Below are 25,892 nucleotides of genomic sequence, written 5' to 3' on the forward strand. Positions count from 1 at the left end.
CAAAGTTATTACATGAAATGGTAACGAGTACGCTGCCTGATGCCCGAGACGTTTTTATATTTTTGAGAACATATTTTATAGCCTTTTCACGGTGGAGAGGTACATGCAGGGAGTTATAAGGCAAAATACTCCCTAAAGAACACTCTTGTCAGATTTTGTCACTGTTTTACCATTGAAGTTACAAATAACAACTCAAAAAACATGTAGCTTGTCTGTTGGTTTTGGACAGTAAATAAAATGACTACATTTGTGTTGCAGACATCAGGACTCCTGGTTTTTATCACCACCACTGTAAAGAAATCTGAGTCTGTTTCTCTACAGTGAATCATTTCACATCAAACCGCCCCGAATGGCTTTGTTTACATCTCAAGGAGATGCAGAAAATTTGAAAAATTGCTGGAATTCCCCATACATCCAAGCCAAGAGCTATTTAGTAACCTTTATTTTGAAGAATGTAGGTATTGGGGCTGTTACTGAGGCCAGAGAAAGTGGAGCAGTAATTTCAGTGTGATTTGTTTGGAGAGTGATCTTTTCCCTCTGCAGCTGAACTCTGGGGATTACGTTAAATCCAACATCCTAATTGATGCCTGAGCCCATCACCTCCACTGTTTAAATCTGGCCTGACTCGATGGGAGAAAGATGCAGATTTCGTGCGGGCGTGAGTCAGATTTGAGGCCATTAGTCCCGCCAACAGATTCACTAAGGTCGTTTTTATCCCTCAAACGCCCGTCACAGACTCTACTTTTATCACGGGAAGAGAAAATAAACACGTGTGGAGCTCAATAAGTTGCAGTTTTCCATTCTGCCTTTTTCTTTTCTTTTCCTTTTTTTCCTCCTTCCTCCTCCCCTTTTAAAATTCCTTGTTTCAAAGCTTTGATTCAATTAAGCGTGAAAGTGGCACCATTATAAGTATTTATTTACTCTGTTTTTCTAGACTTTGTTAGCAATCATCTCAGACACTTAGAACTTAAACAATGTGTCCAGTGTGAATGTTTGGAGTCGACTTGCTTCTCTCAGCTATTCTGTCTCCGTGTGAGAGAGAGAGAGCGAGAGAGAGAGAGAGAGTGCTTGAATGTAACACTATATCTCAGATTAAACAGTCCGCAGCTCCAGCCCTGTTTGTGTTCAAACATTTACTTTTAAAGGATTACAGTTTTGGGCGCCAGATCCTGAACGCAGAGACACGAAGGCGGCGGCAGCTTCAGCGCTCAGGAACCTGACAGTCTTACACATTTTCTCTCCTCTCTCTCTCTCTCTCTCTCTCTCTCTCTCTCTCTCTCTCTCTCTCTCTCTCTCTCTCCCTTTCTGTCTTGCTCTCTCTCATTCTTTCTTCCTTGTTTTTTTTCCTTCCATCTATTTCATTTTTTTTCTCCTTTTCTTTCTCTCTTGCTTCCCTTTCTCTTCTCTATCATTTCTCTCTTTCTTCCTCTTTTTTGGTTCTCCTTTCTTTCTGTCTCTCATTCCTTTCTCTTCTCACTTCTTCTCTCTCACTGCCTTCTTTAGCTCATTTCTCCCTCTCTTTCTTATTTCTCTCTCACGCTCTCTCGGTCTCTGTCTCTCACTCGCAAGCTTGCGCTCTCTCTCTCTTATTCTGTTCTTCCTTGTTTTTTTCCCCTCTGTCTTATTTCGTTTTTTTTTTTTCTCCCTTCCTTTTTCTCATTTCTTTCTCTCTTGCTTCTCTTTCTGTTCTCCATCATTTGATTCTCTCTCCTTCCTTTCTGTCTCTTTCTCATTTCTTTCTTCCTCTCACTTATTTCTCTTTCTTCTCATTCGTCTCATTGCCTTATTTTTTCTTTCACTTATTTCTCCCTTTTCTTTCCCTTGTTTCGATCTCTCTTGTTTCTGTCTTTCTCTCTCCTCTCTCATGCTATCTCACTTTCTCTTTCTTTCTCCCTTGACTTTGTTCTCTGTCTTGTTTCATTTTCTTTCTCATTTCTTTCTCACGTTTTTCTATTTTCTCTCTCATTTCTCTCTTTCTTCCTCTTTCTAGGTTCTCCTTTATTTCTGTGTCTCTTTCTTCTTTCTTTTTCTCTTCTCTGTCTCAGTGCCTTCTTTCTTTCACTTATTTCATCTGTGTCTCTTTTTTCCCCTCTCTATCTCTGTCTGCCTCTTGCTCATTTCTCTGACCTGGTGTTAGTTTGAGAACGTTGATCAAAGTTATTTGAGTTGACTGTTCCTTAAAGAAAGCTCAGGTTGGCTGCTACTCCTGGTTTTACCTGTGGAATCTCCTTTTATCCATTTTTGTTGAAAGCCGAATGTCATGCAGTGTCAGTATGTGTCAGTGTCAGTATATCATGCTATATGAGCACATGTATTTTATAAGAACCATAAGTAACCCCCCACAACCGCCCCCACCCCCCTCAGGAAATGACTGCCACATGAATAAAATAGATATTAATAATGCTGTAATAATGCATTGTAGAATTAGAAGTAGCTTATCTGTGTATATGTGTATTGATATCACCTGGTGTCAGATGCTTAATGGAATATTGGAGAAAAAAAAAAAAGAATAAATGTGGGGGAGCTTTTATGTCCTCCCATTCTAAATCCATAGGTATTAATAAGGAGTTGGTCCCCCTTTGCAGCTATAATAGCTTCCACTCTTTTTACACTCATCTGGAGAGTGTCAGTGGGAATTTTTGCCCATTCATCCAGAAGAGCATTTGTGAGGTCAGACACTGATGTTGGACGAGAGGGCCTGGCTCACAATCTCCATTTTAGTTCATCCCAAAGGTGTTCGATGGGGTTGAGGTCAGGGCTCTGTGCAGGCCAGTCAAGTTCTTCCACACCAAACTCACCCAGCCAGGCCTTTATGGAGCTGCTTCGTGCACTGGGGCTCAGTCACGCTGGAACAGAAAAGGACTTTTCCTAAACTGTTGCCACAAAGCTGGAAGTGTGCAATTGTCCAAAATGCCTTGGTCTGCTGAAGCATTAAGATTTCCCTTCACTGGAACTAAGGATTCTAGGCCAACCCCTTGAAAACAGCCCCATATCATTATCCCTCCTCCACCAAACTTTACAGTCAGCACACTGCAGTCAGTAATGTTCTCCTGCATTCGTCAAACCCAGACTCATCCATCAGATTGCCAGATAGAGAAGTGCGATTCATCAGTCCACTCAGTGGACTTTATACCACTCCATCCGACGCTTGGTGTTGTGGTTGGTGATGTAAGGCTTGCATGCAGCTGCTCGGCCATGGAAACCCACACCATCAAGCTCATGGTGAAGTTTTTGTGCTGCTGTTGATGCCAGAGGAGGTTTGGAACTCTGTAGTTATTGAGTCAGCAGAGTGTTGGTGACTTTTAGGCATATATATATATATATATATATATATACATAGTTGTGTATGTGTGTGTGTGTGTGTATATATATAGAATATTATAGAGTATTATATAGTCAATGTTTATATATTTTTATGTATGTATAAATTTATTTATGTATTACACACACACACTTGCACACACACTTAAAAGGATCTGTCCTAAGTCACGTACGTTATCTTCAAAGGTGCAGTAAGTAGACAGTCTTGACATTCCGGACTGTGGGGGTGATGTTGCAGTCAAATTTAGTTGATTACCCTCAGAATCATCAGGACTGATTAAGCTGATTAGTGGAGGGGTGAGAGACCCCTGCTGCAGTGGGTGGCTGAACCCTGTGGGAAGAGGAAAGAAATATGTCCAAATCTGCCTTTAAGCTCAGCTTTGAGCACTCAGAGCTTTGACCCCAAACCTGTGTGTGTGTTTGGCCTTAGAAATGGGCCATCCAGATCCTGGCCGTTACAGACTGCAGTGAGATTATTTGGAGTGGGTACTTGATCTCAACCCATCACTTCTCTCAAAACCTCAGTTTCTGTACTCTTCTTTTCAACCATCATATTTTGTTATAGTATTTTTTTTTTCTTCTTGTCATCAATTATAGGGTATACAATCAATATCTCATGGGGCAGGTGTCAGCATGATATGAAAAAAATATATAAAATACTGCTTTAAACAATAGGTGATGTGTAGTGACTGTATTTATGTATGTGTGTATGTATCATTATTTTTAAGTGAGAGTGGTGTTGCTGGTTTAAGTTCTTTGCTTCACCTCTTACTAACTTTTTATCTGTTTCTGTTTTTCCTCTCCCCTTTTCAGCAATTCTGAACCTGGACAACACCGTGGTTGACCTGGAGACGTTACAGGCTTTATATGAGAACGTAAGCCTCTCTCGCTCTGTTCTCCTTTTAAAGTTTAATTCAATAACACAGATTAATGGTCATTATCTAATTAAATTTTAGAGTCTGATCTGGAGTTTTTCACCCTATAGATCCATATTTAGTGTAGAATCAGCAGGAACGCCACATGCACTTGCACTTCATTTCTTTTTATTACAGATATCAATATTAGTTTTAGTGTTTTTAATTTTATTTTATTTAGTAATTTATTTTTTTTCCCATTTTTTTCAACATTTTTTTAAATGTTCACCCCTAATCATCAAGACTAATCATCTTTAACTGCAATTATTTATTTAGGTCTTTACGTTTTTACCTAGTCAACCAACAATCATACTCATCTAAGGACACTGAGTGATTTAGTTAGAGTGAGAATGGACAGCCCTACTGCATAGGTCATTTTCCCCACCGCACGTTCAAAAGCAAGAACTGACCCAATCAGGAACCAACAGAACTTGCATGTCTAGTCATATGGGTAAAAGATCTGATTACACACAGACAAATGAGAACAGCCGTGAGTACCTTTCCATCCTGTTAGTATCAGTCTTGATCAGGTACCCTAAACCACAGAACTAAAACCTGCAGTAGTGACCAGTGGCCAGTAGCCAAAGCACAGATGCGGTTTTCTGGTATCATAGGTTTCGGTATTTTGTGCAATGGAAAAATCACCCTTACAAAACAGTTCAAAGTTTTATTGGCTGAGCCACATTGGGACAGTTATGAAATGTCCACTTATCTACACGTGACTGCATACGTCGACATATCATAGCCTACAGTTAGTGAACTACATTGCTTGATGGAAGAACCTGCATTGCAGTGATTTGCCATGTTAAAGGAGGAGAGGGGATGTTAGACACTCTGTAAAGCAGCCTCTTGTGGCTTACTGCTTTATAACTGTTTTCATTTATCTTTTGATAAATTAAAACATTTTTATAGTGATTTTTATAGTGAACAGCTTTTTTTTGTAATACTAAACAGAAAACGAGGTACAATGACAACAGATACAAATAATTGCTTCCACCCCGAACTCCCATCCACCCACCCATCCACCCACCCATCCATCCACCCACCCACCCATCCACCCACCCTCGGAAGAAAAAAAAAATACTGAGAGTTAAATACTTCAGTTATGACATAGAGATTAATCTGCTGTCATATCCTAGCATGTATTACAGTATTGGGTACTCTATATCCCTAATTTACCATTTTCAAACACTCATGCTTTAAGTAGTTCGCTAAGGTTAAAAGCCAAATTTTCCCATACTTGGATTGTAGAAGCCTTACCATTGTGTGTTCTAGCAGTAGAGAGTTCCATCATCACTATGTCATGAAAATAAAATAACCACTTCCTACCATGCAGTAAATGAGGGGGCATCCAGCGCTGAACTATCACTTTTGTTTCTGTGGTCAAACCATCAAAAGGTTTTTCATTGTTTCTCATTGTCTGTGTTACATGCAAAGATTTTTTGCCAATCCGATTGAACACATTCCGATTATAGATTAAGAGGTGTTTATCTGCTCACTCTACTCAACAATCTGATGGAAAATCTCTGTTTACCTGCACACTACAAGTATTAAGATCCAAAATGACGCACATACGTAGAGAACCACTTAATGTAAACCTTACCAAGACTGACGTGAGTCATGTCAGAGTGCAACAAGCAGCAGTGAGCAGCACTTGTGTTTATAATTCCTTTATACTCAGGAAAACATACTTCACATGTCCTTATTAAAGAAGGCCGAGAGGAAGACGTCATGTTCTGAGACACAAGCTCGACGTCCCACCGCCGTCTTTTAAAGATCAGAGCAAAAACTTCGTCTCCTCTGCAGACCAGTTTCTGCTCCGCCATGTAGAACGTTATAACCTTTCGCTATGACGCGACGCACATGCAGAATGTACGTAAACTTTCCAATAGGGAATGTGATCAGATACAGGCGTTTACATGGTTATTAGTCTTCTGTTTATCTGATTATTTACAGTGTTACCCACCTCGTTCAGTCGGATAGAAATTGTATTCTGAATGGAGTCAATCAGACTGGTCTACTATTCCGATAGAGGTGTTTACATGGTCGTATTCTATCACAGTTGAGTTATTAGTCGGATTATTAACAGATTATCAGGCTGCATGTAAACGTGGCTGTTGAGTGGTAGTTGTGAATTATCACTAAGAAGCAGTGAAATTGGTTGAAGGGGAATGTCCTTTCCTATAATTTTAGAAAGTACAGAAGTCGCCCTCTTCCAAAATGAATAAACCCCTGGACAATCCCAAACCATATGTTTCAAAGAACCAGGTATCCCATATTGATTTTAATGGTAGTAGTAGAAGTGGTCCGATCTTTTATGATAAGAGAGATCTGCTGTTCCTGTGAGTGGCAATGTTATATATGTATCCAGCACAATTTTATTTGTGGAGCAGTTAGTCTGTTTCTCCAGTACTGCAGTGTCAGTAAATACTTCGCTGCTCAGAGACGGTGCCAGGACTTTTAGACTCAATTGTGAATTTAAAAAAAGCCCTCGTTACTGAGAAGAAAAAAAAAAATCCGGATGTTTGGAACATACTTGTGGAGTTTCTGGACTCTGAGGAAATGTCTGCGGAACTTCAGCCGAGAAGTGCATTAATATCAAAACATGCGAAAGCCGCAATAATGCAGCAGTGTGTCCTGTTTCTTGGAGTTCACCTTGTAAAAGTTTATACTTTTAAAGGGCCCGGATCATGGAAAGCCAAATTTCTCTCCCTTTTTTGTGCTTTGTGAACACTTAATGTTTCAAAATGTACCATTTGCTCCCCAGTACTTGTGGTCCATGTATGAGAACTGAGCTGCAGAAACAGCCTGTTTTTAATGAGCTGTTTTTGTGATGTCATAAAAACCAACATATTTGCATATATGCACCTATGAAGCAAACTGTCCTTTACCCCCACCAAATCATGTTGAAGTTTTAAGGAGCGCTCCAGTCCGGACTGCTTTTTGAACGAGGCGCGATGCAGGGCAGCCAATCAGAACAGAGCTCATTTACATATGTAAGTCAGTAAGTGAAGGCAAAGTAACCCAAATGGCCTGTTTAATTCTGAGTGATACTGAGGTTGGAAAATAATCATGTAAAAATGAGTTATGACTGTTTTTGTTACATAAACCCATACAAATGTCAGAAGTGGACCTCATTACCTCATTTCAAAGGAGGGGGGGGCATTTACAGAACCAGGTCATCAAACTGGTCATCAAATTATGGACAAATTAAGTCCATTTGTATTGGCAAAACTCTGGTTGTGAAGTTGGGAAATATTAAAGAGTAATAATAAAAAAAAGGATATTTTTTCCAGGAATTTTCGCTCCCTCTCTCTCACTCTCTATTATCTCTTTCTTGCTCCCTGTCTCTCTTCCCCCTTGTTTGCTATCACTCCTTTCTCTCTCATTCCTCTTTCTCTTTCTTTTCTCTCACTTTTGTAAACTAATCCATTCTCTCTTCTTGTGTTCACTCTTTCCTCGCATTCCTTTCTCTCTATCACTCCTTTTTCTCTTTCTCACTCTCCTTTCTTGTCCTTGACCACTTGTTTTTGCTCTTTTCTCTTTTTCTTTCCTGTCTCTGTCCCTTTGTTTCTCTCTCTATTGCTCTTTCATCCACTGCATCTCTTCTCTCTCTTCTTCTTTTAATCTCTCCCAATTTCTGTCCTTCTCCTTTTTATCTCTCTCTCTCTCTGTCTCTGTCTGCTTTCCCTCTCTCTCTCTCTCTCTCTCTCTCCTCTCTCTCCTCTCTCTCTCTCTCTCTCTGCTTTCCCTTTCTCTCACTCCTCTCCTTGCTGCCTCTGTCTGTCTGTCTGTACTCTCTCTCTCTCTCTCTCTCTCTCTCTCTCTCTCTCTCTCTCTCTCTCTCTCTCTCTCTCTCCACTCCTCTCCTTGCTCTCTCTCTCTCTCTGCTTTCCCTTTCTCTCACTCCTCTCCTTGCTGTCTCTCTCTTTCTCTCTGCTTTCCCTTTCTCTCACTCCTCTCCTTGCTGTCTCTCTCTCTGCTCTCTCTCTCGCTGTCTCTCTGTCTCTCTCTCTCTCTTTCTCTCTCTCTTTCTCTTTTTCTCTCTCTCTCTCTCTCTCTCTCTGTGGATTCTTTAAGAGTAATGTGACTGTTCAGGGGGAATCGTTAAGATGTTTGTGTCTGGCCGGCTCCTTCAGTAATTATAGAAACCAGACCTGTTCAGTCCGCAGAAAAAAAGAAAAACATACAGAGCGTAAGACACTGGAAAAGGCCAATTAGCTTTAATGCACCTAATGATCTTTCTGTAATGTGTTTTTTCAGCCTTTTATGAGCATATGGCGCTGGGTCGGCCCGTCTCGAGATGTATGCACTGTGTATATATCGGCCCACCGATTTCCAAATAGTCCGACCCGCATGGTTGAATCTGTATATTGTCTTTTGATATCTGCTGTGAAGTTTACATTTTGAAGTCAGAGAGCTTTAAAGGGAGAGTCTGGCAAAAAATCAAAGGTACGCAGCCTCACCCCAAACGTAGTTGATCAGCCAAGACATGTTTGGTGTCTAAAGTTTGTTTCTTTAGTTTCCCACTGGAGCGATGAGTCTAATATAGCTAACGAGTAATGGAGGTTTATACCTCACCAATCAGCATGTCTGTCTTTTTCTAATTAGACGATGATGACATGCATGATTCTTACATAATTCACTACAATTTTTTTTGTGCAGGCCTAATATGCAGTCGCATTATATGTAGGTCAGCGGTCAGCTCGAGCATGACAGCATGGTAGGATAAAGTTATTAAAGGGGAACTCCACTGATTTTGCAAAATTACTTAATCATTCAACTGTTTAGATGTAAACAAAATCTTTCAGAGTGGGTTGGTATGAAATGCAGCTCCCTAGAGAAGCTTAGTCAAAATTGTTCACCATTATAGTACTAGGAACCAGACCTCCATATGTCTACACTACAAATCTCACTCATCATTTTATGTGCTATCCAAAATTACTAGTGCAGCTTACATGTAGTCTCATAAGGTTTTACATGTCACACTGATAATGGTAAAATACCGGTAAATTCGAAAAAACACATCTTTCTCCTTCTCTCTCTCCTTCTCCCATTCAAACCACAAATCGTTTGTGTGTTCTGGTTCAAATCGATATGGCTCTGACATTTTGGAAACAGATCTTATCGAAGTCCTCCACACACTTTGCCATCTTCCAGAAATAGGTAGGAAAACTATACCATTGTATCCGATTCTGTTCCCCCTCAAATTCATGTTCGGGTGCACACTGAACAGAAAACAACGCCAAGCAACACAAACTACAGAAAGCAAAAAGTTTCAAAAAAACATTGAACAGCTGCGTGTTTTCACCCGCCGTTAACGTGTTAAACCGCTGTAGCTGCAGACTAGTAACTACAAAAGCATATCAGCTCATGCTCATTGATCTCGGTTGAGAATGCGGTTTTGAAAGGAAACAGAACTGAGCCTGGAGTAAAAGTTTATATTAAAAATACGTTTTAGGCCTAAACTTTAACAAAACTATAACAAAACAATGTCTTAGGTATCAAGTAATGCAGCTTGTAGCTTTTAGAGGCTTTAAACGCTTCAGATGTCTGGTTCCTAGTAATATAATGATTAACGATTCTGACTCTACATTTCTCTGAAAAAGGTGCATTTCACACCACCACTCGGAATGATTTTGTTTACATCTAGATTGATTTAATTTAGCAAAATCAGTGGAGTTCCCCTTTAACTACTCACGAGTCAACACGTTACAAATGTGAATTGTGTCGTGTGTTTTAAGGTTAGGCTAAAACTGAGATTTTTACCCAGAAATAATAAAATAAAAGAAAACCTCACTTTTCACAAAATCTTCACTTACTTTGAGACATTAGCTTCCAGAATTTGTTGATATTTAGTAGAACACTTTCTTCCCTCTACACTGTTAGAAGTAAAGGTTCTGTGCGGGTACATTTTTCCGTTCGTCAAGGTACAAACAGTGTAAATGCACCCTTAAAGGTACAACAGTGATTTAAATTTTTAGTTGCGCACCTTAAATATGATTTTCCAGGTGAAAAGTACATATTAGTACCTGTTCATAATCTAATGTTCAAAACATAACAGTAAAAAAAAAGGCTGGAGACGAGAAGGGGTGTGTGGAGTCAGTATTTAGAAATTCTAATTTTAATGGATTATGGTACAGTTATGTTCCCTGACTAAAGGTACTGAGATGTACCCTTGAGGGGACCACCCCAGTAACAAGGGGGGTACTGCCCCAGTGACAGTTTATGGTTCACACTTGTTTGTGTAATTGATTCAAATCTGTCATTAATGTGAACAAACTGGTGTCCTGATACGACCTGAATGCGCACATCCTACTCAGTAAGGTCACGTGAGTGAATCACGTGCGTCACCAGCAAACAAACTAACGAGCAGAACGAGCTTCGCTGTGAAGATAATTAACTCTGATCAGCTCTTAGCTGCTCATTATTAGAGCGAGACAAAGGTGAAAAAGGTGAGATGAGCTGCTTTTCCACTGTTTACAGGCTTTAACTTTGTTCGGCGCTGCTGCCATGGTAACGCTGAATGATGCCGCACGCACAGTGGAAAACATAAGCACATGAATTCCGATCTGAGCGTTCACATTAAGGTCGCATGGCCGCGAATCAGATACGTGTCCGATCTAGGACCACATATGAAAGTGGTCAGCAAACAAAGGATGTCAGGTGTCAAGTTCAAGCAGTTAGGTAGGATTGAAAGACTGAGCTCCTGGGGACCTTTAAATTTTGAATATTTCAATTATTCATGTAATATTTCAAGGTCTACTACAAGTGTCTATTTTACTGCTGAAGTTTTTTGCATATTTTGAATAAACAATGGCCAGTAGGGGTTATAGCACAAGGTTAATTAAAAAAATTAAAACTTTTTTCTCTGGCCCTCGGATTTGAGATTTTTAGTATGTCCCCTTTAGTGGTTAAGTTTGACACCCCTGCTCTAGAACAAGTAATCTCGAACTCTTTTACACAAATCTGTTTAGTCAGCTATAACTATTCACCAACACAGCGTGGTCTGAGGTGAGTGTGACGATTAAGGCATGCAGTTTTGCATGATGCTAATTAGTTTGCATACACTTCTGTTACTTGTTAGCTACATAAGCTACAAACAACAAACCCCAAACATATTTCTGGGAGGTTTGGCTACAGTTGGGTTAACGGGAAACAGTGTAAATGAGATATTTCTCAGAAATATGCCTTTAAAGTGTGAGAGGCTGCTTCCCATTAGCAGTAGTTGCAGTGCGAGTTGTTGTCGGGAGAGCAGAACGTGCCCTTGCGGACAGATGGCGGAGTGAGCTGAATGCTAATCAGCGCGTTTGATGCGGCCGTTTGAAGTGTGGAGAAGTTATGTGGCGTTTGAGCCTTGGAGCTTTGAGGCTTTGATTGATGCAGTGATGGAGCTTAATGCAGCTGAGTGTTTTTCCAGAGTTTACATTCACACGTCTATATATACACACACACACACACACACACACACACACACACACACACACACACACACACCCTGTCACACTCTCAGAAAAACACAGAACGTCTGGAACATGTGTGTACACACACACACCAGCGACATCCAAGGCCCGCCGCTGGAAACGTGAGCCGACGTTGTAAACCAAAGCATTTACATCTCTTGTCTCTTGCTCGCTCTCTCGCTGTCCTCTTTTCCCCCCTCCTTTCTCTCAGTCTCTCTCTTGCTCTCTTTTCTTTCTCTCAACCTCTATCACTCATTTCTCTCTCCCACTTTCTCTTTCCTCTCTTCTTTCTCGCTCCTCTTTATCTCTCTCTCTCTACCTCTCATTTCGGGTTTAGCTCCCTCAGTGTCCTCCTTCTCTTTCTACCTGTCTTTTTTTTTGTCTGTCATTCTTGCTTTTCTCATCTCTTCTCTCATACTGTCTGTTCTCTCACTCTCTCGCTCCTTTTCTCTCTGTCTCTTCTCTTTATGTAGCTTCCTCTTTCCCCTTCTTTAACATTCTTTTGTGCTCTTACTGCTGCTCTCTCTCGCTCGCTCTCTCTCGCTCTCTCTCTCTCTGATCATCAGTTTAGTGTTTGTATTGAGGCTGTACTCTCAGTGTGGATCTGCTGGCTCAGTCTGTTTGATGTTGGAGTGGGTTGTTTACGGAGGTGTTTACTTTCTCTCTGCAAGTCTGGAGAAGCTCTTGTGTCTCAGTGCAGCAGAGCATCCACCACTTAACGTGATTGATTAGGCTGTTTGAAGGATGAAGAACGGTTGGCTTTGGGGCCTCCATCATTTTGTCCCTGCTGCAGACTTTAGCATTCATCACTAATGGATGCAGACGCTCCTTCTGCAGTAGTTTAGTTAAGCTTTGGATTAGTCTCAAGCTGAAACGCTGCCCGAAAGTACAGACAGCCCTTCTAATTAGGGAATTAGCTACTTTAATGTGCACACATTGCTGACACAGGAGTTTAGTTGCACACAGAGCTTGTATGATCTCGGTGTCATAGATTGGGAGCAGCCGCACATGAGCTTATGGTCACCATGGCCGGTGTGTCAGCTAGAGGGGTATAAAGTCCCCCAGCCACAGGGCTGTGAAGCAGTGGAACTGCTTTCTCTGTGTACTAATCTTAACAGTGTAAAATGTTAGCAGATTAGTATGCGTAATATTAGCATTTATAAAGTGTAGAAATTGGGACGAATTCTACCTGGATTAGCATTATGGAGAAATGTCACTTATCATTTTTTTCTGTAGGATTACAGGAGGATTACTTCTGTAGGATTCTGTAATGTAATGCAGATAAATGACTAAAATGCATATTTCCTTTGCCACAGTGACCCAGTGTGACCTAAACATTCTTCTCTTCTGGAGTTCAGTAAATACATCAATAAGTATCAATTTGAAATATGAGTCAAATCTAAACATCAGTAGTGGTATAATTACTATTATAATATCTTATATACCTAAACAGTGAAGTAATGTTGCTGTGCCCATGCATGTCATATGAAGTTAAAAGGTACTACTGGTTAATTTAAGCAGAAAAATTTATGAACAGCGAAGATTTTTTATTTGTTTATTTATTGTTATTGCATGTTCTCCCTGTGTCTGCGTGGGTTTCCTCTGGGTACTCCGGTTTCACAGCTAGAACGCTTCTGAACAGGTTCCCGGATAGCATGAGGATAGTGGACCACTGTTGGCCTGCTGATGGCAGAGCTGGCGGTCGACTGGTGTTTTGCTCAGCGTTTTCTGGACGGCCCACCAGTGGTATTGGCGACAGTGTATTAGACACATTGCACTTACCATCGCTCATTTTTACAGTCCAATTTACTTATTTTTCTTTCCTTCCTTAATTTAGTCTTACTTTGTAAATTAGTCATTTTAATCTTCAACAACATTTTCTATAAAATCATTTTACATTAGGCCTGGTCATTTTTTTTTCCCTCTCAGTTGTTTGTAATATTTCTTTTCTAAATTAATTTTCTAAAATAAAAGTCTGTGTGCATTTAAAATCTGTTTGCGGAGATTAACAACTACTTAGGGCTTGTATGCAGAACAGTAATCTGGGTGGTCCGAGGGTGGACCAGCAGTGGCAAACTGTCAGTGGGGTACCGACCTTATCAAGCCAGCAGGCTAATATATGCTCGCTATCTGGGTTGCGCTGTCAGAGCTAGCTGTTTAATATTATTTAGTCTATTAAATTGGTCAACATTGTTCTAAAATATTGATCAGACTTCATGCTACATTCTACTTTAAACTATTTAGAATTGGTGTGCCATTGAGACAGTGATGATTATTAGTGTTTGTGTTTTAGGCATGTTCTGTCTGAAGTAATTCATACTTCAATAGCAAATGGGAAGAGAGTAAGATTTAGATAGATAAATGGAAGCTGAGATCTTGGGGTCTCTCCACAGTTTGTTTTAGAAAAGTCATTTGCATTGTGCAGACCACAGTAATGTCTGTCCGCATTTCTTTCATCTCCGTCTCGGTCAACTGCGGCTATTTGACGTTGTTTTTTTTAATGCCACATTTTCCACAATTTTGTGCTCTGACCACATTTTTTGTATCGTGCTATAGGACTCACAGAGGAGGAAATGCTTTAGACTATGCAGCTTTCTGTTGGGTTTATGGGGTTGTGGGGTTTCCTGCAGGGACCAACGATGGCTTGTTTTCCTTCCACAATCACGAAGTCAACAAAACACAACATTCTCTGCTTCAGAATGATGATTTGAACAATAGCGGCCCACATACTGGGAGCTTTTGCTAGTTGTTAATTTTAGGACTTCATAGCATGTCCATCTGGCCTGTTATTAGCAAACTGCAGATGTTGTATGACTTGACATCACCAGTACTGAACTTACTTAACTTTGTAACAAATATGAAATAATTGGTTAAAACTGTTCTATTCCATGCCAGTGATAATGTGCTATGGCACTGTAGTTGTCTGGTCTGTATTGAAAGCCAATGATACAATTGCTTTACTGGTTTGCTTTGATATGAAGTGTTGATAATGGGCCTTATTTACACAGCATTGGCTGTCTTTACATGCAAAGACTTTTGCCAATCTTATTGAATACATTCCGATTGTAGATTAAGACTGAGGTGTTTATATCTCACTCTACTCAACAATCTGATGGAAAATCTCTGTTTACATGCTCACTACAAGTAATCACATCCAAAATTACATGCAAAAAACAGTATTTGCTGGCCGTGATCTTTGGGCCCTCAGGTGGCACTGCATTAGAAACAGACATGATTCTGTAGTGGAAATCACTGCATGGGCTCAGAAACACTTCCGAAAAACACTGTCTGTGAAAACAGTTCATCACTGCATCCACAAATACAAGTTAAAACTCTAAAACACAAAGAGGAAACCATATATAAACAGGAGCTTATTTAAAATGGATTGAGATGAAGTGGAAAACTGTTCTGTGATGAATCAACATTTAAATTTTTTTTGAAATCATGGTCACTGTGTCCTCCGGGCTAAAGACCACTCAGCTTGTTATCGGCTTACAGTTCAAAGCCAGTATTTATGATGGTATAGGGGTGCATTAGTGCACATGGCAAGGGTGATGTACGCATCTGTGAAGGCACTGTTAATGTTGAACAATATATACAATATAATCATCCAGACGGCATGTATTTTTAAAAAAAAACAATTTTCTCAGTTTCAACATCTGATATGTTGTCTTTATAGTATTTTACTTTAAAAATATGGTTTACATGATTTGCATATCATTTGGATATTAATGCTTCTGAGCCCAATATCAGCATTTGTAAAGTGTAAAATATTGATTAGCTGAATCAGCCCTGAGTATCCGTATTAGTGAATATCTGACGTGTTTTAGTGTATAGAATAAATTCTTTGGTGCTGATGTTAAAATCGCTGTAATGCTGTTTCAGAGAGCGCAGCCGGAGGAGGTGGAGAAGATCGACAAGCACATCAAATCATCGAAGGAGAAGGAAGGAGCCAAACCCCTGGACAAGCCTGAACAGTAAGATTCTTCTCTGTGTTCATCTCTCACTCTCTCCAACAATAGTTTATTGTTGTTAGTTATTGTTATTAAGGGTGACTGCACACTAAACAACATAAATGTGCCAGTTTTGGCCAACTAGCTAATTCCCACTAATGCTAAACCTTATGGAGCCTTATGGAGTTTAAGAATACTACAGTATTAAAAACAGTCAACACTTGTATGGCCTATGAAGTAATCTCTGCTGGGAGTGATAACTTTTTCCCCCTCCTTCTTCTCTTCTGTCCAGGTTCCTCTTTCAGCTGTCCCAAATCCCCAATTTCTCAGGAAGAGTGTTTTGTATTCTGTTTCAGTCCACATTTTCAGAATGTATATCTTCCATCATGCGCAAACTGGAGGTCCTGCAGAGGGTCTGTAAGGTGAGCTCACGCTGCACTGTTTGGGAGATTACATTACATTTCTAAGGCTTATTGTTGGGTAGCTAGATTGGTTGATGTACAGATGGGCTGTGCTGAATGAATAGCAGCAGAAAGACCTGCAGAAACACACGTTAGAAGAAACTATAGAAGTTGACAGAATGCAAGAGATATAAAACACCATGAGTTTTTTTGAAATGTTGTTAAATTCAAGTTAATATTTGCATATAACTGTAGCTTACAAGTGGATCTTGTACGTATTTGTCCTAATATAAGATTTCTATGCTAAAGGGCTTTGTTTACTTCAGTAATAACTAGGGGTGCGGGAAAAAATCGATTCTTAGATGCATCGCGATGCGGACGTGAACGATTCTGAATCGACTCACAAACGTCAAAAATCAGTTTTCTAAATATTTAATATATACCGTAATGTTGACGGAACGCAAAAGGCGGAACTTGGAAGTGCGGAAGTGCAGCGCCCGGACAGTCTGTGGCGGCACATAACAAAAACACTACTGGATGAGCGAGAAATCCAACCGGCTCCCTCTGCATTAAAGCCAGGTTAGATCAGGAGTCACAACACTAATTATAAGAAGAGCCATTTTGACCACCTTAGGAGCCACAACATTTAATGTCCAGTATGTGATAATGTCCTAGAATAGGCTAAACATTATAAACGAAAACGCAGATTTACTTCGCCCTGCTTTAAGCTTTAGCTATAGCCGCTTTCCTCCCATCTCCGCCAGAAAACTTTTCCTCAGAAGTAGATCAGTTAAAAGTCTCTCAGCGTTCGACTGTTTTACGAGGCTGAAGTCGCTTCTTATTCTCCAGCTTCTTGTTCGAATTTACCCGTTCCACCTTAAATTCTAACTGAGGAGCCGAATGTAAATGCGGCACCTTTTAAGGTGGAACGGGAGAATTCGAAAGAGAAGCTGACTTCAGCTTTGCCACTTTTTAGTGTGTGACAGTCTCTCGTTGCAGATTTAACCTACCAGGAAACCAACTGCGCTGCTTATAAATGCGAATAACACATCGCTGCTAGATGACCTGCAGTCCGCACGACGGTTCTCAGTCGTTGCGAAACAGGGCTTTCGCGCTATGTTGCACACAACCCGTCTCAAAGATATTTTACTGACACAGCGATCCCCCCCATCTCTACAACGAGACCAAAACCCAAGTTATAAAATCACTAAAGAAAACGGGTAGAATAGCTGTAACATGTGCTGCGCTAACATGTGCTATCTTATTTCACCGTAACTGCGCATTTTATCGCAGATGAGTAGCAGCAGCTTCTCATGCTCCAAACAAGAGCACTGAATGAGAGCCTTCTAGTTCACCTGCCACATCACTTCCATTTGATTTATTAAAAAAGATATTGGAAATAAATTCATTATGGATCATTACAAATACTTTGCTTTAAAAGTACTAAAAGTATAAGTCACTTTAATAACAACACTGAGTCACTTAAAAATGTATATTGTCTCTACATTCTGTATATATCTTCTGTATATTTTGTGTATATTTAATATATTTCAGTTGGTTTTTCTTGTATTTTTATTTTTACTTATTTACTTTCTGTAGAGTGATTACCTGAGCCTCGCCATAAGCATTTCAAAACATAAATGTCCTGACATGTTGTATAAGTGACAAATAAACTTGAAACTCGAACTCGAAACTTGAGCTCACACAGTGAGAAAATATATAAATGCTATATATATATCGAGATGCATCGATAATCGTTTAATAATCGTATCTCAGCCCTCTGAATCGTAATCGAAACGAATCGTGAGGTGCCTAGAGATTCCCACCCCTAGTAATAACAAATTAATAAAACTTGATACCTTTACGCAACATTAGATGCAAAATGCCATCTGACATTTGGTTGTGTCAGTGTTCCTTCAGCAACGAAAAAATACTAACCAGTAATATCTTTGCATGTTTTCCCTCCGCCATTCTGACTAATCATCAAGCGAAAACACCTGTCATCACCTCCGCTCTGGCTTGCATGCATGTCAGCTGACAACCTCCTTTCTTCTCCTCACTTTACTCTCACATTTTCAGTTTTTAATATAATCACGTATTGGTTATTTCAGTTTACACTGAAAACCGAGTTCATGTTAATACGCGTGAGGCAGTTGATGGAGCTATTTGCGTGTGCGCGCACACACTGTCCATCTCTTGCTCACACCTTAGGTATTTACACTGGGAATGCACAGATATGAGAATTCTGGACCAATGCTGATATCCAAAACATGTACATATCAGCCGATATCCGATATTTTACATGGATGTAGAGATGCAATACTGCCTTCCATAATGGCCAGCGCGAAGGCCACCAGACACGCCGCATCACGCTGGGTCCAAGAATTTCAAAACTGTTGTTTTTAATGGAGGTATGCACAGCTTTAAACTGTGTTTAAAGTATTCTTGTAATACTTATTGTAATACTTATCGTTACGGCTGAAAGGCATTCAGTCCCCCAAGTGCTGCGACAGTCATCTTTAGTTTGTTGCATTAGATTAAACTATCATTGTGAAACTCTTTGTTTGGCTTTAGTTCCTGTTCTGGTGCTTACTGTGAAGGTAAATTCAACATTAACCCATATTCACACACAAACAATTGAACGAATCATGACTGTAATTTGTAGCATCTATATGCCTGGGTGAGTCAGAATTTGACACGAGGCCAGCGCTGTTCAATTCCTCAGCATTTTGCCCTTACTCCATAAAATTAAAGCCATATTGAGACCACATAAAGCCACAGTAGATCACATGTGGATTGAAATTTACACAGAGAAAGGCAGACAGTGTTTTAGGTAAACAGACAGATGCTAACGGTAAGTTGCCTCACCTAACGTTACTATCCTAGCCTTTTTCAGCTCCTGTCTTTCAGGTCAAAGCCAGCTAGTCTGTGGAGAGGTGATAAGTGATGCTGAATGCTTTATTTCATTTGCTTTATATGAGTAGGCCGTAAAAATGAATTTTAACCAAGCTTTTATTGGCCCTCCCTGGCGGTGCCGGTGAAAATTGGAACTTCAGCTTTGTAGTTTTAATTATTATTATTTTTTTTTTAAACTATCGGAACATCCTACCTTTTATGTACGGAGTTACCAGAGTCACTGCGGGTTTTGCTGGTGTGCAGGGTGTGTGTGAAAGACTTTAGCCTCGCTGCTGTAGTGCATCATCGCCTAAACGTTAACAGTGGGTTTTTGGCCTGCAATAAATACGTATCGGCCCGGTGCTGATGATGTTTAAAAAAGCAAATGTCAGCCTATACACTTCAACACAGGTTTATTTTATGGATAACCCAGCGTCCTTTTTCCTGAAGTTGTTTTGCTTTTGCCGTCAAAATGTAATATGCAAGGTGGATGCTAAAAGGCTGCTAACCAGCATTTCACCTCATATACATCTTAAAACGTTTAAAAATCCACATATTAAAATCAAGCTTTACACCCTCCTAGCGTTGATAGCATCGTGTGATTGGGGGAGTCCTAACTAGCGGGTGGAATTGGAGACGACTAAATTGGGGAGAAAATCGGGTAAAAATTAAAATCAAGCTTTAAACAAATAATGAATGATGCTTCATAAAATACAGAAAATGCACAATCAGAATGTTGTAGTACTTTGTTTTTTGATTACATCTGTTCTGCTTTTCTGCAAAACAGACTGGTGACTAAGAGTATGATTTGATGTTTGTTTCAGAACACCTGCTTTTGATTATAGTTATTTTCCACAGAGTGTCTTGTTTCACTCGGAAATACATCACATTAAGGAAGAAAAATAAATGTGTTCTGATTTGCTATTCACATTGACTGTAACTGTCTATCTGCCTTTAGCTACAGCAGCATTAACTTGTCAAATCAACTTGAAGAAATTAGCTGTCGTTAATATAAACTAACGGTTCCTGCAGAAAGTGAACAGTGATGCTAGTTATAGTTGCATATTTAGATTACCTTCTTTACAAGCTTTCAAACCGAGGATGAAAGAAGGTTAACATGTGTAAAGTATAGCTGTTTGCAACCAAGACAATCAGCTACAACGGACTAGATTTTGTCATCAGTTTTTGCCATTTACATTTCATTAATGCTGTTTTCGGCTGCTGAACTTGTTCCAGCCTCACCAGTTTTCATGCCTGTTATCAGTAGTGTATGACTGTCCCCTCTGATAGTTTGATAACAGCATGCTTCTCTGCCACTCTGAGTGTAGGTTCTGCAGAGCGGTTCTGGAGTGATGAGGGTTCTGGGCCTGGTTCTGGCATTTGGAAACTTCATGAATGGAGGGAATCGAACCCGGGGACAGGCTGACGGCTTTGCACTGGACATCCTGCCCAAACTCAAAGATGTCAAAAGCAGCGTGAGTACCTCTCTGCCCCCCAACCCCCCCTCAGAAATTCAGTTAAATTCAACATGGTCTATTAGTGTGATAGTTAGTGTAATATTTGCAAAGTCTTATATAATAACAAAATGGGGAATTATAAACAATTTGTGCCTAACAACACCTTTAACCTGTGATAGAATCAATGTACAGCACAGCGTCTCTCGGCTTAATACTTTCTTGAATCCGTGGAAGTGACAACTTTTAAGACTGTCGAGTAAGGAGGGCAGAATTGCAACTGGGGGGAAAAAAGAAAATATGGTTTTAAAAAAACAATCACAAAACTGTCTCAGTATTTCTGTCTCACACTCAGGTAATATTTTAGCCATTTGCTTTTTGAAAGTATTATTAATGTAGAAGTTGCTTTTGAAGCTGTGAAAGAGTTGTAGTTTTATAATCTGTAATCTTTCTTCTCGTGTCCAGGACAACACCAGAAGTCTTTTGTCATACATCGTTGCCTACTACCTGCGGCACTTCGATGAGGTAGTTACAGTTTCTTCTATCAATGTTCGCTCTTCACCTCATGAGGAACATTCCAAAATATACTGTCAGGAATCAGGAATATTGATTTTCAGTTTAAACATTGTTTTGATCATCCTCTCCGTTTACTGGACCAGCTTCAGGCCTTTTTACTTCTTAACTAGCGGAGTCTCTCTGTTAGCGCACTCACACTTTCACAGCCTGCTTGTTCATGTGGAATTATTTCAGGAATGGTTTGGCTGATTTGCATTTAATAGCCAGGATCAGAATTAGTTTCCTGACTCCAGAGGAGTTTGTGTTGGTGATGAATGGTTTGTGTAATGTGGAGGAATGTTGTGTGTGAGTGTGTGTGAGAGATTGTTTTGAGCTTGTTACTTGTGGTCTTGTTCGTTTCTATGCAACATTGAGCGCTCTCCCACAAGGCTGTTAGTGTTATAATAGCATCGCCACTTCAGACACACACACAGTGTACGTGTACAGAAAATGGCCAAAAATACTGCTGTTTTAGTGTTCTGTACAGTTAGTCATATGCAAACATTTGAACACAAATATGACTTTCGTTTTTTTATTGCACAATTTCTGTTTATTTGTTGAATTTATATTGTCTTATTTATTTTAAATAGTGCTTCCCAACTTTTGAATGCTAGTGCCACTCCTTACAAGAATAAAATAATGCTGTGTGTGTGTGTGTGTTAACTTTTGCATTGTCCTCAGAACTGTATGTATAGATCTTGGAGAATTGTTTTGTTTCTGAGGAAAATTTATTTATTTATTTATTTTTAATTGTCTTTCTTCACGGTTACTTTATAACATTTGAGGGTGTGCAAATTGTGACTAAAATAAGATACTCTGTTATCCTTTGAATTATGTAAGATATAAAACCTGCCATAACCTTTGCAAAGGCCACTTTTTAATGTTTTAATTTTTCCCCATTATCTTAAATTCTGCAAACAGTAATTGTGCAGTAAAATGTGCTGATGTGTGCTCTCTGTAAAGGACGTGTTCACTTAGTTTCACTTAGAAAGTCATCAAAACGTAATTTGTTTGGGAAACCCAAACTTTTTCATTGTTTGGAGCTATGTTGTCTCATTATCATTGAGTATATAAGACGTCGCCAAAATCGTCTAATATATATGTGTTTGTCAGGACGCAGGTCGCGAGACTTGCGTGTATCCTCTACCGGAGCCGCAGGACCTGTTCCAGGCATCTCAGATGAAGTTTGAGGATTTCACTAAAGACCTGCTGAAGCTGCGGAAGGATCTGAGAGGTAAAGCTGAATGGGTCATGACCACTCTTTCACTTCTGTTTTCTTCCTTTCCCCTTCTCTCCTTCTGTAGTTGAAACACTTTTCGTTCAGAGGGACAGTTGTGTTGTGAAAGAGCTGTTGGATGTTCAAAAAGTTGTTGTTTTGTTTGTTTATGGTCAGCAATGACTTTTTCTTCCGTGCCTTTGGCAGCTGTCGTGTGTTACGGCGTAGCGGCCGTTATAAGCACGTGTTTATAAAGGAAGATGACTGCAGAGTCAGTGCTATGATATTTGTCTCGCAGTGGTCTTGGAACATGTTCCTTCTACCCGAGTTAGGCTTCAGCCCAAATTTAGCACACTTGTTGCTAATTTAGAGGACTGATGATATGGATAAGACTGGGCTGGAAGTGAAATCTCTCACAGTGGTCTCCTGCCCTGGTCCTGGAGGGCTACCTTCCTGCAGAGCCTAGTTCCAACATCAGTTTGCCACACCTGCTCCAGCTAATCAACCTCTTCCCAAGTCCCTGATTGGTTGGATCAGATGTATTAGAGTTAAGTAAGGGGCGGGGCAGCTTATTGGGTGCAGGTTGGAACTAAATTCTACAGGAAGGTAGACCTCCAGGACCAGGGTTGGAGACTACTGAGCCAGCATGTTTCAGGGTGAGTTGAGAGGGAAGAAGTCACAGCTCAAACCACTGGTTTAAGGAATAATATGTAGAAGACAATAGACAGAAATTTTTAATAAATTCCCACTGCAAATCTTAATCTTGGACCTCTCAAAATGGACATTGGGTTGTGAGCTTCACAAAGCATCTTTTAGATTTCAAATCTGAGTTTGTAGGCTGAGATATAACTGTTTGTCGTTGTATTTCTCTCTTAAATTCGAATGGGCCGGTTGGAACAGTTGGAATTGACAGTTCTGACCACTGGGTCGGCTTGTTCTGCATGGTTTTCCAGCACAGCTTCAAGCATCTCAGGCTCAGGTCTAAAGGGCTGTTTTGTATTATTATGTCTACTATCAGTCCAGCAATCACTATCAAAAGTTCAGCGTCTTAATCAGATTTAAAAAAAATGGGCCGAGAATCTGAAGAACTGACCAATTTTGATATCCTTGTCAGTCATAGTGCTCTGTGATTTAAACAGCTGTTGTCCAACAGTAACATAACATGACATTTTAAAATTTCCAGAGAATCTTCAGGCTTTTCAGTCAAATTAAACTAATTTATCAATTTTAAACTCACAAACACATTTTCAGCTTAACTCACATTCACATCTCTTTAGTAGCAAATAAATTATATGAAATCCTCTCAGAGGTCCACTAACTGTTACTTTTGCTTTAGCCTCTAGTGCTCCACGTATGCATACAGGGAATATCTGATATCTACTGCAGGCCAAACTGACCACAACTATTGGATCTTTTTCAGTTGCATTCTGGTTGGCTACCCACACATCTACCCACACATTAGTTTCTTCCAGGTCTTGTTTCAGCCTTTTTTTTGCCCCTACTCACCACAGTCTGTGGTTGATTATTTTGGATTATTATTTTGATTATTTTAGATGTCAGTTAAACAACGCTTTCCTCTCAAAATAGGCAACGTTAAGCAACAAAACACTCTCTGACAATAGGAACAGTGTTTTCCCACACATAGGGGCTAAACAATTTAAGGAAAATATCAAATTGCATTTTTTTTTTTTTATTTTCCCCACATACTCCATGTTATTTATTTATTTTTTTTCCCCTCTTGTGGAATATGATTAAAGTCGCAGCTTTAGCTGTCTTTTAAATTGCAGTTTCAATATAAAAACGATTAACTCTTCAGCCCTAGTAGGAGTGGCACGCCAAGTACGTTGACAGCCATCTGAGTACATTTTGTCCCAGTTTAATAATTTATAATTACCGTTTTGTCCCATTTGGCACACTTTGCAGTAATTGTGGTGATATCATAACATTTCTGTGGTTCATTGTTGCACGTGTTATATCAAACTGGACACTATGACACTATATTGAGCCTGTAGGGTTTTATATTGAAACAGGTAACCATGCCTTCTGAGCCACTCTCCTCTGGACTGATGTTTCACATTAATTTAAAGCCCTGTCTGTGTCTGTCTCATCTTAACAGCTTTGAGTGTTGCCTATTCAGCCCATTCTCTCCTGGTTGTATTTAGGCTCCTTGTACATTCTGATCCAAACCATCTGTCCTAAAGCATTTAGGTCTGAGAGTGCTTCAGAGTGCTCAGCACTTCTTCTCGCACAGTCACTTCCTCTGAGCTGCGTTTGGAGAGCCGTGAGGTTAAAATTAGGCTCATTATGCCTCATTGAAATGGATCTGATTCCTACAGGAGTGAGCAAATCTAATTTCTGGATTTTTTGCCTGCTGATCATATCTGATCAAGTGTATGGTGTCTGAAGGTGTGAGGAAATAGTAGAAATATGTGAGGAGATGCTGCAGTTAGCATGAGACATAAGTAGTTTATAATCATGCAAAATTACCATTTTATGTGAAATTTCTGACTTGTGGCTCATTGAAGCAAGCAGAGAGGTTCAGTTAGAGTGAGGACGCTAAACTTTGTCAATTCCACATTTATATTTAAAGACAAGAAATTGTATTATTTTAATTTAATAAATAGGACTGTTGGTTCCTCTGCTGGTAGTTTAGGAGTTTGGCTGGTTGTGGCTCCTCTGCTGGTAGTTTAGGAGTTTGTTGGCTGGTTGTGGCTCATCTGCCGGTAGTTTAGGAATTTGTTGGCTGGTTGCGGCTCCTCTGCCGGTAGTTTAGGAATTTGTTGGCTGGTTGTGGCTCCTCTGCCGGTAGTTTAAGAATTTGTTGGCTGGTTGCGGCTCCTCTGCCGGTAGTTTAGGAATTTGTTGGCTGGTTGCGGCTCCTCTGCCGGTAGTTTAGGAATTTGTTGGCTGGTTGTGGCTCCTCTGCCGGTAGTTTAAGAATTTGTTGGCTGGTTGCGGCTCCTCTGCCGGTAGTTTAGGAATTTGTTGGGTGGTTGTGGCTCATCTGCTGGTAGTTTAGGAGTTTGTTGGCTGGTTGTGGCTCCTGTGCTGGTAGTTTGAGTTTGTTGGCTGGTTATGGCTCATCTGCTGGTAGTTTAGGAATTTGTTGGCTGGTTGTGGCTCATCTGCTGGTAGTTTAAGAATTTGTTGGCTGGTTGTGGCTCATCTGCTGGTAGTTTAGGAGTTTGTTGGCTGGTTATGGCTCTTCTGCTGATAGTTTGGGAATTTGTTGGCTAGTTGTGGCTCCTGTGCTGGTAGTTTAGGACTTTGCTGATTGATTGTGGCTCCTATGCTGGTAGTTAAGGACTAAATTGGGTGGCTGTGGCTCCTCTTCTGATAGTTTAGGAGTTTGTTGGGTGGTTGTGGCTCCTCTTCTGATAGTTTAGGAGTTTGTTGGCTGGCTGTGGCTCCTCTTCTGATAGTTTAGGAGTTTGTTGGGTGGTTGTGGCTCCTCTTCTGATAGTTTAGGAGTTTGTTGGGTGGCTGTGGCTCCTCTTCTGATAGTTTAGGAGTTTGTTGAGTGGCTGTGGTCCTCTTCTGATAGTTTAGGAGTTTGTTGGGTGGCTGTGGCTCCTCTGCTGATAGTTTAGGACTTTGTTGGGTGACTGTGGCTCCTATGCTGGTAGTTTAGCAGTTTGCTGGGTGGCTGTGGCTCCTCTTCTGATGATAGTTTAGGTGTGTGCTGGCTGGTTGTGGCTCTTTGGCTGATGGCTGTTGCTC

At 40.2% G+C, this 25,892-nt stretch overlaps 1 protein-coding gene across 1 annotated transcript in view; it reads left to right on the top strand.

Annotated features, from left to right (window-relative positions):
- The window catches only part of fmn2b (formin 2b), a 132,015-nt gene that overhangs the window by 65,556 nt on the left and 40,567 nt on the right, over window positions 1-25,892 (top strand). The window contains exons 9-14 of the mRNA XM_036571989.1: window positions 4,135-4,196; window positions 15,584-15,675; window positions 15,944-16,073; window positions 20,276-20,422; window positions 20,867-20,926; window positions 22,070-22,190. Coding sequence (XP_036427882.1) covers window positions 4,135-4,196; window positions 15,584-15,675; window positions 15,944-16,073; window positions 20,276-20,422; window positions 20,867-20,926; window positions 22,070-22,190 — 612 coding nt within the window. The remainder of the gene's footprint in view (window positions 1-4,134; window positions 4,197-15,583; window positions 15,676-15,943; window positions 16,074-20,275; window positions 20,423-20,866; window positions 20,927-22,069; window positions 22,191-25,892) is intronic.

This window comes from Colossoma macropomum, unplaced genomic scaffold (assembly GCF_904425465.1).
Source record: "Colossoma macropomum unplaced genomic scaffold, Colossoma_macropomum, whole genome shotgun sequence".
In the NCBI taxonomy this organism is placed as follows: domain Eukaryota; kingdom Metazoa; phylum Chordata; class Actinopteri; order Characiformes; family Serrasalmidae; genus Colossoma; species Colossoma macropomum.